The sequence below is a fragment of the Montipora foliosa genome, chromosome 13 (assembly GCF_036669935.1).
Source record: "Montipora foliosa isolate CH-2021 chromosome 13, ASM3666993v2, whole genome shotgun sequence".
NCBI lineage: Eukaryota > Metazoa > Cnidaria > Anthozoa > Scleractinia > Acroporidae > Montipora > Montipora foliosa.
This window is the reverse complement of record NC_090881.1, coordinates 30470655-30485071: the sequence shown is the minus strand read 5'-3', so window position 1 is coordinate 30485071 and position 14417 is coordinate 30470655. Positions and strand designations below refer to the sequence as shown.

The window sequence follows — 14417 nt, the reverse complement described above, 5'->3', positions numbered from 1 at the left end:
TACTGAAAACCAGTTTTCTTGAGGTAAATAAATATGAATGGTTGACATATTCAGTTTGGCAAAAATATTTATTAATTTCATTATGACTTTAGGGACGAAGATTACTATAACCATAATACTCTTTGTTTGTCCCTCCAAATTTTGCAGAAGCATTGTTTCCAGTTTCACTTGGATCTTACAATGGCCCCAAGAGAAAACAAAAGCAAAAGTAGCCTATTGCATCTGTCAACTTTTTATCAGCCTTATACCATCATGAACTTTACTTTTCTCATTCCAACTGCTTTACTTATATTATTCGCTGTTTGAAAACTTAATTATTTCCAGTCATTGACTCAAAAAAGTTGAAAATAAGTGGTTCCTGCGCCAAACGACCCCAAGCAGTCGGACGGATCTACTGTCCTAACGAACGCCCGATTTTGTGACTCGGCGACGGTTATCCCCTCCCTTCCCCTATAGGCAAGGGTAATCTCCGAAAATGAGCAACTGGTTGAAAGTTGTCACAAGCAAGGCGCTTACAGCCAAAAATCTAACCAATGAGAATTGCGGATTTTTAAAACCAATATCGAGGATGTAACAAACGTAACAGTGATCGAGGACTGCAAAGTAGGGCAAAAATGTCTACAGTAACATTCGGACTTCTCTGATGTCGATCAATTGGTTTCAAGCAGAGATAAATTCAAATACAGGAGAAAGGGCAGTTCACCAGTGCGTTGCGAAGTAACCTGCGATCAGGCTCTATTTTAGGCAGCATTTACACGAACGCGATTGCATTTGTAACCGCATCGTTTGGCGGTTACACCTGTTTACACGACACCAACTGAGACTGTTGTCGAAACCGTGTAGATTTGAAACCGCTGCCAAAAGTGGACCGTTTTCAGAACGATGCATCGATTTGAATACGCGGTTACTATTTTGGCGCGAATTTAGCATTGTTCAATTCAAAATAGTGAATTTAGCACCTAATGCAGCGCTCGCTTATACCACTTGAATTTTCTGGCAAAAAACGGTGCCATGTAAACACTTCCAAACCATATCGATTTTGACGCGGTTTCGGAGTCATGAAACCGTGTCGATGTGAAGCCGCGTTCGTGTAAAGGCTGCCTGCGTTTCAAGCGGTACGTACCGTGGAGTTGGCGAAACGAAAAAAAGCGAGCGACGCCATAAGCCGGAACATATGAGCAATGCTAAAAATGGGCCTGTCGCAGGTTATTTGCGAAGGAGACGAAAGAGTTTTCTGTGACGCCGGTATCAAAACTAAAGGTTGGAGAGACAGTGTCTTGTTGCAACTATTAAAGACCAAGTGTACATTTTTGACAAAGTGAATCCGAATAGTTCTAAAGAGACGAATTATCTCGATAAGGGAACAAGTTATAGTAGCGTTCTTCACCCGCAGAAGAGGAAACAGCCCTGTCAACGGGTTGTCTGTTGAGTAATCAAAACTTAGCTTGTTTCCCTGGAAACTCTGACAGTTCACTGTATTCATAAGTGAGTGTTCAGGACAGTGAAGCGGATCAGGGTAAAGAAAGAGAAAGAGAGAAGTAACTGTTGACCCCTTTATGTAGTTTTCCGCTGAGGACTTCAAACTTATGTTTTCAAAGTTCCATACGAGTGACTGGCTATATGATGGACTGCATTGAAGAGAATTCAAAGACTGAGTGGGGTGCCAATAGCGCATAAAGCCCGCATACATGATATTCATTAAAGAGGGGTTTTTGAGTGGACTTGGATCTTGTTAAAATGATTGGTGAATTACAGTACGACGGATCAATCATCGACATTAATGTATTTTTATCTAGTAGGTGTAACAATTAGTGATGCATTTTGGCCAATCATCCCAGTTTTGAAAAGTGGATTATAGAAATATATCTCAAATTGCAAATGACCCAGTCATTTCAAACTCCATCACCCACCCACCTTATCCAGTCACAATTTTTGTTTTGTGTGATAAAAGAAAGGAAGAAAAGGGTTTTTACTGGTAGGTTACTACTGAGGGCGCTTTCCTTTTGTCTGAATTGCAGACCAGATACGTCAGTTTGCAAAGAAAATGCAACAATTTGAAGGAATACTTGCATGATAACCCCTCACATTCTTCTGGAGGAGCATATATCATCCTTGAAGTGTGTTAATTTGAGGGCATTGTAGAGTTAGTACTTCCTAATTTCAGTCGTGTCAAATGGAAAGAGTCCTAAGTCTATTTGATTTGAGTGTGCCAGTCAATCCATCTATCCACGTAGGTATCACAATCACGTCGGTTAGATGGGTTACCAGTGCAAACGAGTTGCCCTGTCTGTTCTCCTAGGTTTGACAACGTTTTGCCTTGCAAGCTTATCAAGTTATTATATAACCTTTCTACGCTGGGAGAAGTTTGTGTCTGGAGTTCAAAATTACTTTCAGAAAAGGTTGTCACGATTTCATATGTTCACGGCTGGTTTATTTCCTTTAGAGATTCATCCAAGGTCCTCTGAATCCATGTTAAAAGATCTTGAGACTTTAGGAGATCCAAATGTCCTCATTTTTTATTCTCCACCACCAGAACAGAAGTAGAAAAACATTCGAAGAGAAAAAAAAAAGAAATTGAATTACAATTTTTTCCTTTTAGTGGTAAAACTTGTGAGTTTTTAATTACCAAATTTAGAAAAAAATGCCAGCAGCAGCCAATTCCCGCCATTTTCTGGTAATCAATCAGAGTACCACGAGACAATATCAACTAGCCAACCAAAGAGCAGCATTTACCACACGTGATGTTAAGTGGCAGCTTCGCGCGCTTTTCAAACAGCTGCCAAAAATTCAAGAAAACAACTGTGCGAAACTAAATACGTTTTACTACTTTTCTCCTTGTTAAAACAAAGTTTTAAGGCCGAGAAAGACAAAAACAACAGCCTTGGTATTACAGAAGTTTTGACTCAATATGGCAGATGATTCTCGAGGTAAGTTTCTTTTAAGTTTACGTCGTTAAAGTTGGTAACATTGGAGCGCAGGAGTTTCGCAAAAATGGCCCGAATTAATCCCTTTTTGTAACCTTTCAGTTCAAGTAGTTAACCAGTTCTCTTTTATTTCAATGACGTGCTTTCTTTCGCTTCCAGTTCAGATTAGTTCGTGGTGTGAATTCACAGGGAAAAATGCAATTTAAAACTCTTTCATTAATTTTTGCAAACACGCGATATTGAAACAATAGGATTAATTTGCGCTAGGTTGTGACTTTCATAAACTCTTTCTAGCGGCAAATAAAAGCAAAAAAAAGGATTAATTTTCTATAAATGGAGCTTGAACTGCATTCGAGCAATTTTCAGGGAAAATTCTACTGCCACTTTATACGAGCGAGACAAATAATCCTACATTTTCAGACGGCGCGCAAAGTGAAGCAAAAGTTGATTTAAACCTCCAACAATTTCTGTGCAAATTCTAAAACAACAAAGGATAAAAAATTTAGCTTTTAGCATTCCTTGATAGAACATTGCCTACTAACTATGGATAGAAAAATAATCACGGTTTCGCATGTACTAAAATAAATTTATTCCCCAGAACGTTTGACTCTATACTCGATGAATCTTTTGCGCATGCTTCAGGCTTTCAGAGATTAATTGGCTTCGTAAAATATAATTTAATTTACTTTTTCGCCGATATTGTTAAAAGCTTGACATAAAAATACTTCCTCGGTTTTTACAAGAAGCTTTAGTCAAGGTAATAACGGCCAGGCAATCGAGTGACGCTATAAAATATATTTTGCTTTTCGTGCCCCAGCAACGTCATACAACTTTCAGCTGCCAAATAAACAAAACGTTTTCGCGAGAGATGAAAAGGCACATTGTTAAGAGAGATGAAAGAACACAATTGAAATAACTTTTTCTTGTAAAAACAAGCCCTAAGACACCAACCAAATTAAAAAAATCAGAAATTTGATAAGAAATATTACGAGAAAAGTCTGCCTCCTCTTCAGAGCGAGTCTAAGTGCAAAGTTTCCCTTATGAAAATTAGTTTACATTCATATTTAAAGTAGAGCTAATTATTATCACAAAAACTTCGCATTCAGACTAGCTTTGAAGAGGAGACAAACATGAACTTGAATTTTCAACATGGGATGGGTGGAAGTGCGGGTTGGGGGAGTGGGAGCAGCTTTATCACAATAATTGTGAGAACACTCATCTCCCACCAGTAGACCAGTTTCATAAATGGCGACCACTTTTACATTCTTTTGTATTTATGTTAATTAGACCTACTGCCTTCATTTTGAAACAAATACCCTTTTGAAATGTGCTTGTCGTAGCGAGGCTAGAAAGGCTTAATAGCATTAAAACAAAAGAATATTTTATTTGGCTGCCATTATGGAAGAGGTCTATGGGTTTGCTGGTTTTCTATTCTGCTCCGCGAGGTTTTTCACCAGGTACTCTGGTTTTCCTCTCTCATGTACCAAAAACCAATAATTTACTCGATCTGCCTCAAATTCCTTTAGTTTAGAAGAGCACCTGCACCTTAGCTAAATAAGACTCAGACATTATTATTATTATTATTATTATTATTATTACTATTATGGCAGAGTAGAATACATCGTTATGCCGATATCACAATTATTATTATTATTATTATTATCATCATTACTATTACTAATATTAAGGTTTTTTATCTGCATTACAAGGGGGATCGGGGGGTCTTGGTTGGAGACAAGCATAAAGGATTGTGGGTGGAAGTATTTTAGTTGGACCCCTACCACACTTTGGAGAAAAAAATGCATTGAAAACCAAATAATTATACAAAGTAAAGAGTATCAAACATTGTTAAGAGAAATGTTTTATTCACCATTTCAAGAAGTGAAATCTTTGGCCACTTGAAATACAACATTAATTTTACCTTCATAATCAAAACTCTGTAAGGCAGCAGCATCTTGCACATGACAAAAAGAAAAACAGCACACTGAAAATAAAGAACATAGAACATATAAAGTACAAATCCTGCAAAAACAAGCATTTCTCCATGATACAATGTAGCCAGATTTCACCTCTGGTCTGCATTCTCCTTATTACACTGACTTCATTTCAGCACTTTTTTATCTTTAGAGAATAAGCCCTCCACTAATTTAGAACACTATTATTATTATTATTATTATTATTACTATTATTATTATTATTATTATTATTATTATTATTATTATTATTATTATTATTATTATTATTATTATTATTCTGCTTGCACTACTCTGGCTGTGGTAACAAGAACCATTTTCACATTTTAAACTAAAACAAGTTCACATGGACAGGGGAATTTGCACTAACATGGGATTCTTAGCCAAACAGGTTCTTAAAAATTAGTTTCTTATATGTGGGCAGGTTTATTCACCAGCTCAGTAAAATATGAGATTAGAAAGGTTATGAAACAAATGGAAGGTAAAAGATGGGAAAAGAACTGGGGGAAAATACTGAAAAAACCTTAACCATGTTTTAAAACTATCCCTCTGCCAAAACATTTTGTAAAATAATAGCTGTGGTTGTTTCACAATTATTGTTAACACCATAACTTATGACCTGTAAAATAAGCCTACTGCATTCCAAACACATTTATTACAAATTTTTCCTTGAGCCTAAATTGAAGACAATGATAACAAAATAGCCAAAAAGACTTTAAGTTGGCTGTATCCCATCTTGTATCTAACAAGGAAATGGCTATTTTGTTAAATTTTGCTTTGTTTTATTTGTCAATTAAGCTTGGCTTCAACAACAAAAAATTCCAGCCACTTACAAGCAACAATTTCCTAAAACTTTTCCATAAAAGGACAACGGCTGGTAACAAAGATTCAGTGAGATAGAAAGAAATGAATCCAAGAAACAGAATTTGACAATTTATTATTTTAACCTTATATGTTCAGGTTACAAAAATTTGGTTTTATCAACGGAGTTGATAATGTAAATTGGCCACCGTACAGAGATTCTAAAAGCTGACGTTTCGACCGTTAGCCCTTCGTCAGAGCGAATCGAGTCCTTCGTCAGAGCGAAGCGAATCCAATTCGCTCTGACGAAGGGCTAACGCTCGAAACGTCAGCTTTTAGAATCTCTGTACGGTGGCCAATTTACATTATCAACTCCGTTGATAAAACCAAATTTTTGTATGCTACTTCCCCACCGACGCAGCACCACAGTTTCTTTAGAAACTACCCCTTCATTCATTATGTTCAGGTTAGCCAGCATGACCTCCAGCTTTGATTGGCAGGCTACCCAATCATCACCATAAGTTTTAAACACAAAACCATCACAAGGGAGCCACTTCACTTGAGGCCAGACCAGATCCTACCAAAATGCTTGTGCTTCCTCAACATCCTGAAAACAGCAAACCCAACATTCAGCTTCTGCAACACAGATGAAACAGAACAGCAGTTCTTTGATGAAGTCTTTTCCCACAAGTAAGTGCACTGTTATGTGGGTGGGGATGTGGGGGGTTAAAATAATCAATGCATGTGTGTGTGCATACTTTGCAAGGGCAGTTGTATTTGTGGATGGGTCTTTTATTTCCAACTGTGTATACACTGTACAGCCAGATGCTGGCATGTATCCTGGGATCCACTAGCCCCAGTTAGACAGCCACTGAGGTTCATGAAGGCAATGGCAAACCACATCCACAAGTTGTCGTCCATATTATCGTATTGTAATGGATACATTGGATGGTATTGGATGTGATGACATTAACAGGATGTTTCTTTGGGAAGCTGCCATATCGAGCAGGAGATGAACATGCGAAATCCTCCTCTTCAATCATTCAAAATGGTGTATGGAATGTAAGAACAATGTCAGGGCAAGAGAAGTACGAAATGGGAAGACTGGAAAGGCACATCCCAGGTCTTACTAAAGTGTGTTGCAAAAGAAAAAAGGAGATTTTATTAGTGTTGAAGTGTTTAATTTACCTTGGTGGTACAAGGAGAGAAAGTGGTGTAACCCTGCTACTCGACAACAAGGCAGGAAAGTGTGTCGAGACAGGAGAACCTTATAATGGACTCCTGATCGATGGTAATGATAATGGTAATGAATTTATGTGCATTTCGTTTTCACATATTCAAATGCTCAGTTTACAAGTAATCAATCTGTGGGAGAGACATCAGCATAGACACGTACAGGTGCCACTGGCAGCCGCTATCACTCCATTAGCGATCTCACTCAACCCATAAATGAATGAAATGAAGCCTGACCACAACAACAGGAACTACTGTATATGTCCTACTTTTTGTGACAAGTGTGTGGCTTCTTTTATGTCCCATGTAGGATTATGAACATTGAAGGGTTGTGAGACTGGATCTTTGGTTTATTGTCCTTATCCAAGAAGACTTGAAAGTCTAACCAATTGCAGATTGCATTACAGCACTTTCTCCTGAGTTATTTAAAGACCCTGAGTGTTGGTCTGGCCAGAGTTGAACCCGTGACCTTCATCACAGAAGTCACATGCTCAACTAATTGGGCCAACCGGTCAGCGGTCAAATTAAGACTAAGAGGTGACCCAGTAGATATTATGATTGCTATCGCATGCATGCCTAGCACCGACCAACTGTATGGCAGAGTAAAGAAAATGCATAATAATGTTGATCAAATATTTAAACATGGAAAAGAGAACGACTATGTGTTAGGACTTGGGGATTTCAATGCAGTTGTTGGAGAAAGAAGTGATGGTTTAATAGCAGGCTGTTTTAGCCTTGGTGGCAGTAATGATAGGTGAGACTTCCCAATTGAGTTCTGTAAATGCAGGAAAATTATGACAGGTAACACCTGGCTTGAGCTCAATTTAATGGACTGATTCCAATTCTGATCATAATCTGGGCACGACAAACATGAAGCTCAGTTTGAAAAGAATATTTGGTAGTAAGAAAACAAGGAAATAACATAGAAAGAAGAACTCTGAAGAGGACATGGATCAATATCTTCAAATAAATGCAACTCAAAACGCATTACATAATTAACACACGAAATTAGCTTAAAATTGCACTTTGAAGGTAAGCAATAAGCCTATGAAGCCTTCAGTTCTTCGTCTTGTTTTTTTCCTAGCCAATGAAGACAGGTACATCACTTGTTGTGAACCCTCATTTTGCTATTGAGTGCTATAGGAGCTCTGACATCACATGTCAGACATTCATGTCGAGAGTCTTGACCAGGTGGGTTGAGTTGTCACTCCCTATGATCATCCCTTTTCTGTTTAGCTTTGGCTATCCCAAGTTGGCTTCAAAGTGGAGGCTAATAGACCAATTCGGCTAACTCAATGTTGTACCCAATTCAAATCTCTCGGGGTTAAGATTCTTTGTGTGTTGAATTTGCATGACAATGAAGCATTCACATTTAAATGATATGGAAATACTTGGAACAAAACGCTTTATTCCCAAAAGATTTGAATTGGGTACAACATTGAGTTAGCCGAATTGGTCTATTTTGCTTATCAGAGCAGAAAGTTACGGTTAGGTTAGACACCAAAAAGGTAAGCCGCAACTTTGAAAAGAGCATTGTATTTACGTGAAAAAGTAGATTTTACGCTGAAATTTGCCTCTTGCCATTTTAAAATGGACAAAAGATCTTTAATATTATCTCATTTCTTGCCAAACAACATCTCAAAGACGTGAGACAAGACTAAGTAAGACAATTTTCCTGCTTTATTGATAAGCACCAGTCTTCCGTTTCCTGTTTCACATACGTGTGATGCTAGTTTGTTCTTATTTTAAATAAATCATAATTATTATGTATATATTAGTAACAGAAAGTTATCAAGTAAGGCTGAAGTACATGTAAGAGTAGTAAAGATGCAATTAGCACCATATGGTGCCTCAACATGGTGATATTTCCCACTGAACTTCATTGCACCAAAAAGGTAAGCCAAAACTTTGAAAAGAGATCTCATTTATGTGAAACAGCAGATTTTGGGCTGAAATTTCCCTCTTGCCATTCTAAAATGGACAAAACCTAACATTATCTCATTTCTTGCCAGTAGCTCCATATATCAATCAACATCTCTAACACAATTTTCGTGCTTTATTGGGAAGCACCAGCCTTCCCTTTCCCATTTCACATGCGTGTGATGCTAGTTTTTTCTAATTTTAACTAAATAATAATTATGTATTACTTTAGTAACAGAAAGTTATGAAGTAAGGCTGAAGTAAGAGTAGTAAAGATGCAAATAGCACTATGTGGTACAAGATAACAACAGGTTTATTAAAATATAATCAAAACAAATTTAATTCACATTTACCTGGTTGCTCAGTTTAAATGGCTGAGCTCTTGGGATAAATACTGCACTTGCTTGCTAAAAAAAGACAAAGCTTTCAGACATGGTTTCATGCTACTCTGCTTTGAACAATAAATTATGACTCAAGAAAAGCTTTATTTGTGGTACTGAATCCAAATGAAATGTATAGGCTTACAATTCAGAACTTGTCTCAATGTAAATGTTCAAATATGCTATATGAAAACCTTATGTACTTCCTTGTTTCATTTCTTACGTGAGAGTATCAATCTCATCTCATCGAACAAGTAAAACTCTATTATTACTTTGCTTCTTACCAGGAACTCAACTGATGAATAGCCCAGTGGACCTCCATAGACCGAACGATTTAACTTCCCACTCAGAACAGATTCCACCACTGTTGCAGACTGCCAGTCCACTTTATGGTACCCTCGGCTTCGTATCCTGTAAAACACAGCGTATTGCTTCTGATCAGCCCAGGCAAGTCATTTTGCAGCACTTTGATGAAAGATGCATCATTGCAGTAAGTTGACTTTTGTATGGGTTGGGGTATATGGGGGGTTAAAATAATTAAGCTCTGGTTGAATCTTACAAAGCATACTTTGCACAGACATGCATTCGGTCACAAGTAAATTGGCTTCTTGATTCGGCTTAACTTAATAATAATATTGTAGTTAGATTAGTTAACGACACCCGTGGTATGGGATGGCTCCTTCCCTTAGGCTCCCATTACGTTTGGGTTCCTTTGCAGGTCTTTCGGTTCACAACTGGATTTGATCGGCCTTTTCAGTATCATCGAGAACTATTTTCGGCTTAAAAGACTGTACTTTGTCTTCCAGTACTTCGATATGAGGTTGCCTTTTTGGTCATCTACCACAAGAGTTCCTGAAATGTTTTTCTACCAATGAAGACTTCATCTTCTGCAAGCCTTTCTTCTTAGTTGCTCTTTTCAGAGACTTTGATGTCACTTGGATGGTCATCTACAAATGGAGTTCCTGACATTTTTCTATAAACCAAGACTTCATCTTCCACAAGTTCTCCCGCTTAGTTGCATGCATTGAAATTGAATTTCTTTACAAGATACACTTCACTTGCCAGACCCAGTCCTGAGTCAAGTGAAGGTTTAATCTCGTAAGGTTCAACCAGACACTAATATTGATTAAGATAACAGGCCATTCCAGTTTTGTGGGGAGATCTCATTTGGGAACTTCTTTCAAGCTGAGTGGTCTCTGTTGTAAAACTTAAGAAAAATAGGTTAGGCTCGCAATGTCTGTTGTGGCTTTACCTCTTGCCTGTACAAAATTATTTTTCCAAATGATCCTCTTTAAAAACTACACTTCAGACCGAGACAATTCGGTTTGGCCAAACAAAAGTTAATTCACAATGGCAATGTGGCAACTGCTTACCACTTCAGCATTGCGGGGATAGGTTAGGTAGACCATAGGTGTCAACTAAGTACTCACTAGGGTAAGCTGTGATGAGGCTGTGTTCTTTCTCTTAAATTGCACAATTAAGAAGAGACACCTCATTTACAGGTTATCCGAGGGAATTCATGGGACAATCCATACACCCTAGTCTAAGTATTTTTTTAAGTAACAAGGATGAATCTGACATGAAGACCAAGAGGAAAGGCAGTCAGTTATGGTTAGCACTCCATGAGAGTGAGATGGGAGGATTTTTTTCACTATGGTAGCGGTAACACTGAGACATTGACAATAACTATTGCCTCTTTGTTAGTTTTACCTTGTGAAAGGAAACTCCTGTCAAAAAGCCCTGCATTGCATTATGGCAGGCGATCGCACTAGTATCAACACTAGTAACATTCAAATTAAACATCTGCAAATTGCAAGCGCCCAGTGGCACTGATCAGCAACAGTCCCAGCCCAAGTACAATCAATGGATCTAAAGGGCACCTGTGGAATTGCACTGGAACCAGCCAGCTGAAGACATGAATAACCAAAATACTACTTTTGAAAAGAATCACATTAAGTAGTTAGAGTAGCTGCCAATGAGGTGAAGACTGTTTAAAACAGAGCTGAGGATAAGAGGACATCACTTTAAATTAACCCAAATAGTTTTAATACCTATTGATATTGACAGAATATATATTACAACTTCCAGTTAATTTGAAACACACACAGCTGCTTCAGCTTGCACGAGGCACACGAAAAACCTTTGGCATTTTCTTTCGCCAAAAATTAAATTCTTTCGAATCAAAAACGGGTTTATCATCAAAGGAGATTTTTAAAATGTGTGTTGAAAAAGCTGTCAATAATTAATAACTGGCTGGTTGGTTCCCATTTTCGGGTAAGTGAAGTCCTGGCAAAACAACATCAAGAAGGCTGAAATGGAGACTGATACCTAACAGCAACCCAGACAAGGTAAGGCTAATTTTCATGGCACAACTTTTGTTTTTTCAAAAACTGTTTCAGGAATTGAAACAGACCAGGATTCTAACCTGGGATAGGCCGGACCTTGGGGATAGCAGTCCAACACACTGCACTACCCTTTGGGAACAAAAGTTGTACCATGTCAATGGGTCTGAGGCAAGACACTACAACCTGGCAAGAGGTATGTGTAACTTTTGTATTTTTCTGCCGATTCCAAACACACACTTCATTCGGTCTCTCGTTGCTGTCACCAACCGGATTCACTATTTTGTTTCATCATTGACACTTCGATCAATGCAATACCGCTACTGCTATACCGCTGTGGCCACGTGAAGCAATGGCCATTTCCTATCATGACAATGACAATGGCCTGCAAAGCCCTGAAAATATTCTTGGTTTTGCCAGGCACCCACATTTTTCCAGCATAGGTGCGCACCCCACCATCAACATCTTCAAAAGCAGTGGAGTACTCAATAAATAATGTCAAGGATGCTTTGTAACTATTAAAAGGAAATAAACAAATTAAATTTTTAATGCTGAACATGTTGTCGAGCTGGTCATTTAAAGATGCTTAACACAAAGAGCTAAATTTTGAAGCCAGTAGTGGAATGGGCTTTAAGAGTACATGATTATAGTTAGTAGCAGAAAACACTACACTAAAGAGTTAAGTGAAAGAGAGACTTTGAAAATTGACTAACTATTTTGTTAAGTTAAACCCTGCAAAACTTAGAGCCCAGGATTCTCTCACACCAGGAGCCAAGCCTAGATACAACTCGTCCGTGTGTCCCTAAGGGGTACTGAAGTTTGGAAACGAAGGCTTACAGACAAAGCATGGTGGATCATTATTCAGCTGTCCTTTATCCTGTATTCTGTTAGTGAAGGTATTCAAAGTGGTTCAACCCTTTGCATTTGCAGATAAAATCTAAAAGTGTCAGCAATGAAATGAATGCTACTTAGCAGTCCTTTCTCCTGTGTCCTCTTTTTGATCCTGTTCGAGGAACTGTTGGCATTTGCGGATGAAATCTAAAGGAGTCAGCAGTGAAATGATTGCCATTCAGGTGTCCTTTTTCCTGTGTGCTGTTGGAGATCCTATTAAAAGGGCTTTAATTAAACCTTTGCATTCATGAATGAAATCTTAAATTGAGTTAGCATTGAAATGAAATGCTCCTGGGCACTTCTTTAGGTTTAGTGATATTTGTGATCTATGGAAAGAGGTTATTATGGTCCATGTTACTGGACAATGCTATATCCTTGGAGTTGTTTGTAATGCTGCAGAAAATTGTTCAACCTGTGATTTTGTGATGAAATTTTTAAGTCTAATCAATCTAATGAATTTATCTGCTTAGTGAGCAGTCTTTTACCCTTAATGTATGTTTGTGATGCTGTATGTTTTAGCCATCTGAGAGGAAGTTGAACAACTCTAATATTAACTTCTCTGTTAATGGTTTAAAACTTAAAAATGATTACCCCATGACAGACCTCTTTTAACTGAATATATTAACGGTTAGATGCAGGTTTTCGAAAGGAGCGATAGTGCCACTGTAGGAAAAAGTTCAGAGAAATTAGCTATGTTTCAGAGTGTTTTTCTGAATGGGGCCCAGTCCCCACCAGTGTACCACAGGGTACCAAACTAGGCCCGTGGTTGTTCGTCCTAATAATTAACGACCTTAATACGAACGCGCAGCAATGGAAATATGTGGACGACAACAACAACGTCTGAGGTAGTAGTAAAGTCACGTGCAAGCAATAGCTAACAGAGTAATAGAGTGGTCTCGTGATAAGTGTAAAGAACTCAGGATCTCCTTTGCTAAAGAGCAAAGAGCCTTTGATCCCGTCATCATACAAGGGAAGGAGGTAGAGTTAGTTACTAGTACAAAGCTACTAGGCCTTACAATAGCGACCGATCTAACATGGAACGACCATGTAACTGAGATAACCAAAAAGGCTAGCAAGAGACTCTATTTCCTAACTCAGTTAAAAAGAGCGGGAGTTCCGAAACAAGATCTAGGAATGTTCCATGTATCGTGCGTGAAATCTGTTATAGATTATGCAGCACCTGTCTTTTTCAACAGTCTCCCCCAGTACTTAAAGAACGAGCTGGTAAGGCGCGAGAAAAGAGCAATATCAATAATAACATCAGGAAAGTGCAACTCGGCAATAGAGGTGGGGGTAACACCCATTTTGGAGCATCATTACTGTAGTCATCTTAAATCTGTTTGCATACTCTATAAAGTAATGACTGCCTATAAATACATGTAGTCTAAGATCAATATAGTGCAGAAAACAGAGCTATAAAAGCTAAACTAGTAATAGTTTTCACTACATTTGCCACCGCCCAAGATAGTATGAAAGGCAGTTGAGCTACACTGTACATTTGAATGATATGCTGAACATGTCACCCCCATTTCTGATTTGTGTCTGACAAATTGTCGCCCCTGCTTCTGATTTGTGTCTGGACAAAATCAATTTCTGAGCCAGGCAACTCGATTTGCATCAGATCTGCTTCAATGCTTGATTTTTCAATCGCTAACCCTAATCCTTGCAAGTTTTTATTTTGTGACTCCTAAAACACCTCAGTCATGTAGAACAATAACATGAATACCACTTGCATGCCTGTTTAAGCAATACCGATTCCACCTTGCGTGCCCAGTCAAGCAAGTCGAGATTGATTCCCCCTACAATATCTACCAAAAATTAATTTATCCACTTGCCCTTTTACGTGGGGACTTCTAGGTTGCCCCTCGGGTTTTGGCCTCTGGTTGAAACAGAGAACTTTGCCTCTGGAGAGGATTCCACAATTTTTTTGAAAGTAGGAAGAATTTAATCTTC

At 38.3% G+C, this 14417-nt stretch overlaps 1 protein-coding gene across 2 annotated transcripts in view; it reads right to left on the bottom strand.

Annotated features, from left to right (window-relative positions):
* Positions 1-2369: 2369 nt before the first annotated feature.
* LOC137982781 (uncharacterized) overlaps positions 2370-14417 on the bottom strand; it is a 16633-nt gene continuing 4585 nt past the window's right edge. For both annotated transcript variants that reach the window (XM_068829928.1, XM_068829927.1), the window contains 5 exons: positions 9516-9642; positions 9205-9258; positions 6280-6334; positions 4846-4908; positions 2370-2521 (listed from right to left, as the gene is read on the bottom strand). In XM_068829928.1, coding sequence (XP_068686029.1) covers positions 2517-2521; positions 4846-4908; positions 6280-6334; positions 9205-9258; positions 9516-9642 — 304 coding nt within the window. In that variant the 3' untranslated portion in view covers positions 2370-2516. The remainder of the gene's footprint in view (positions 2522-4845; positions 4909-6279; positions 6335-9204; positions 9259-9515; positions 9643-14417) is intronic.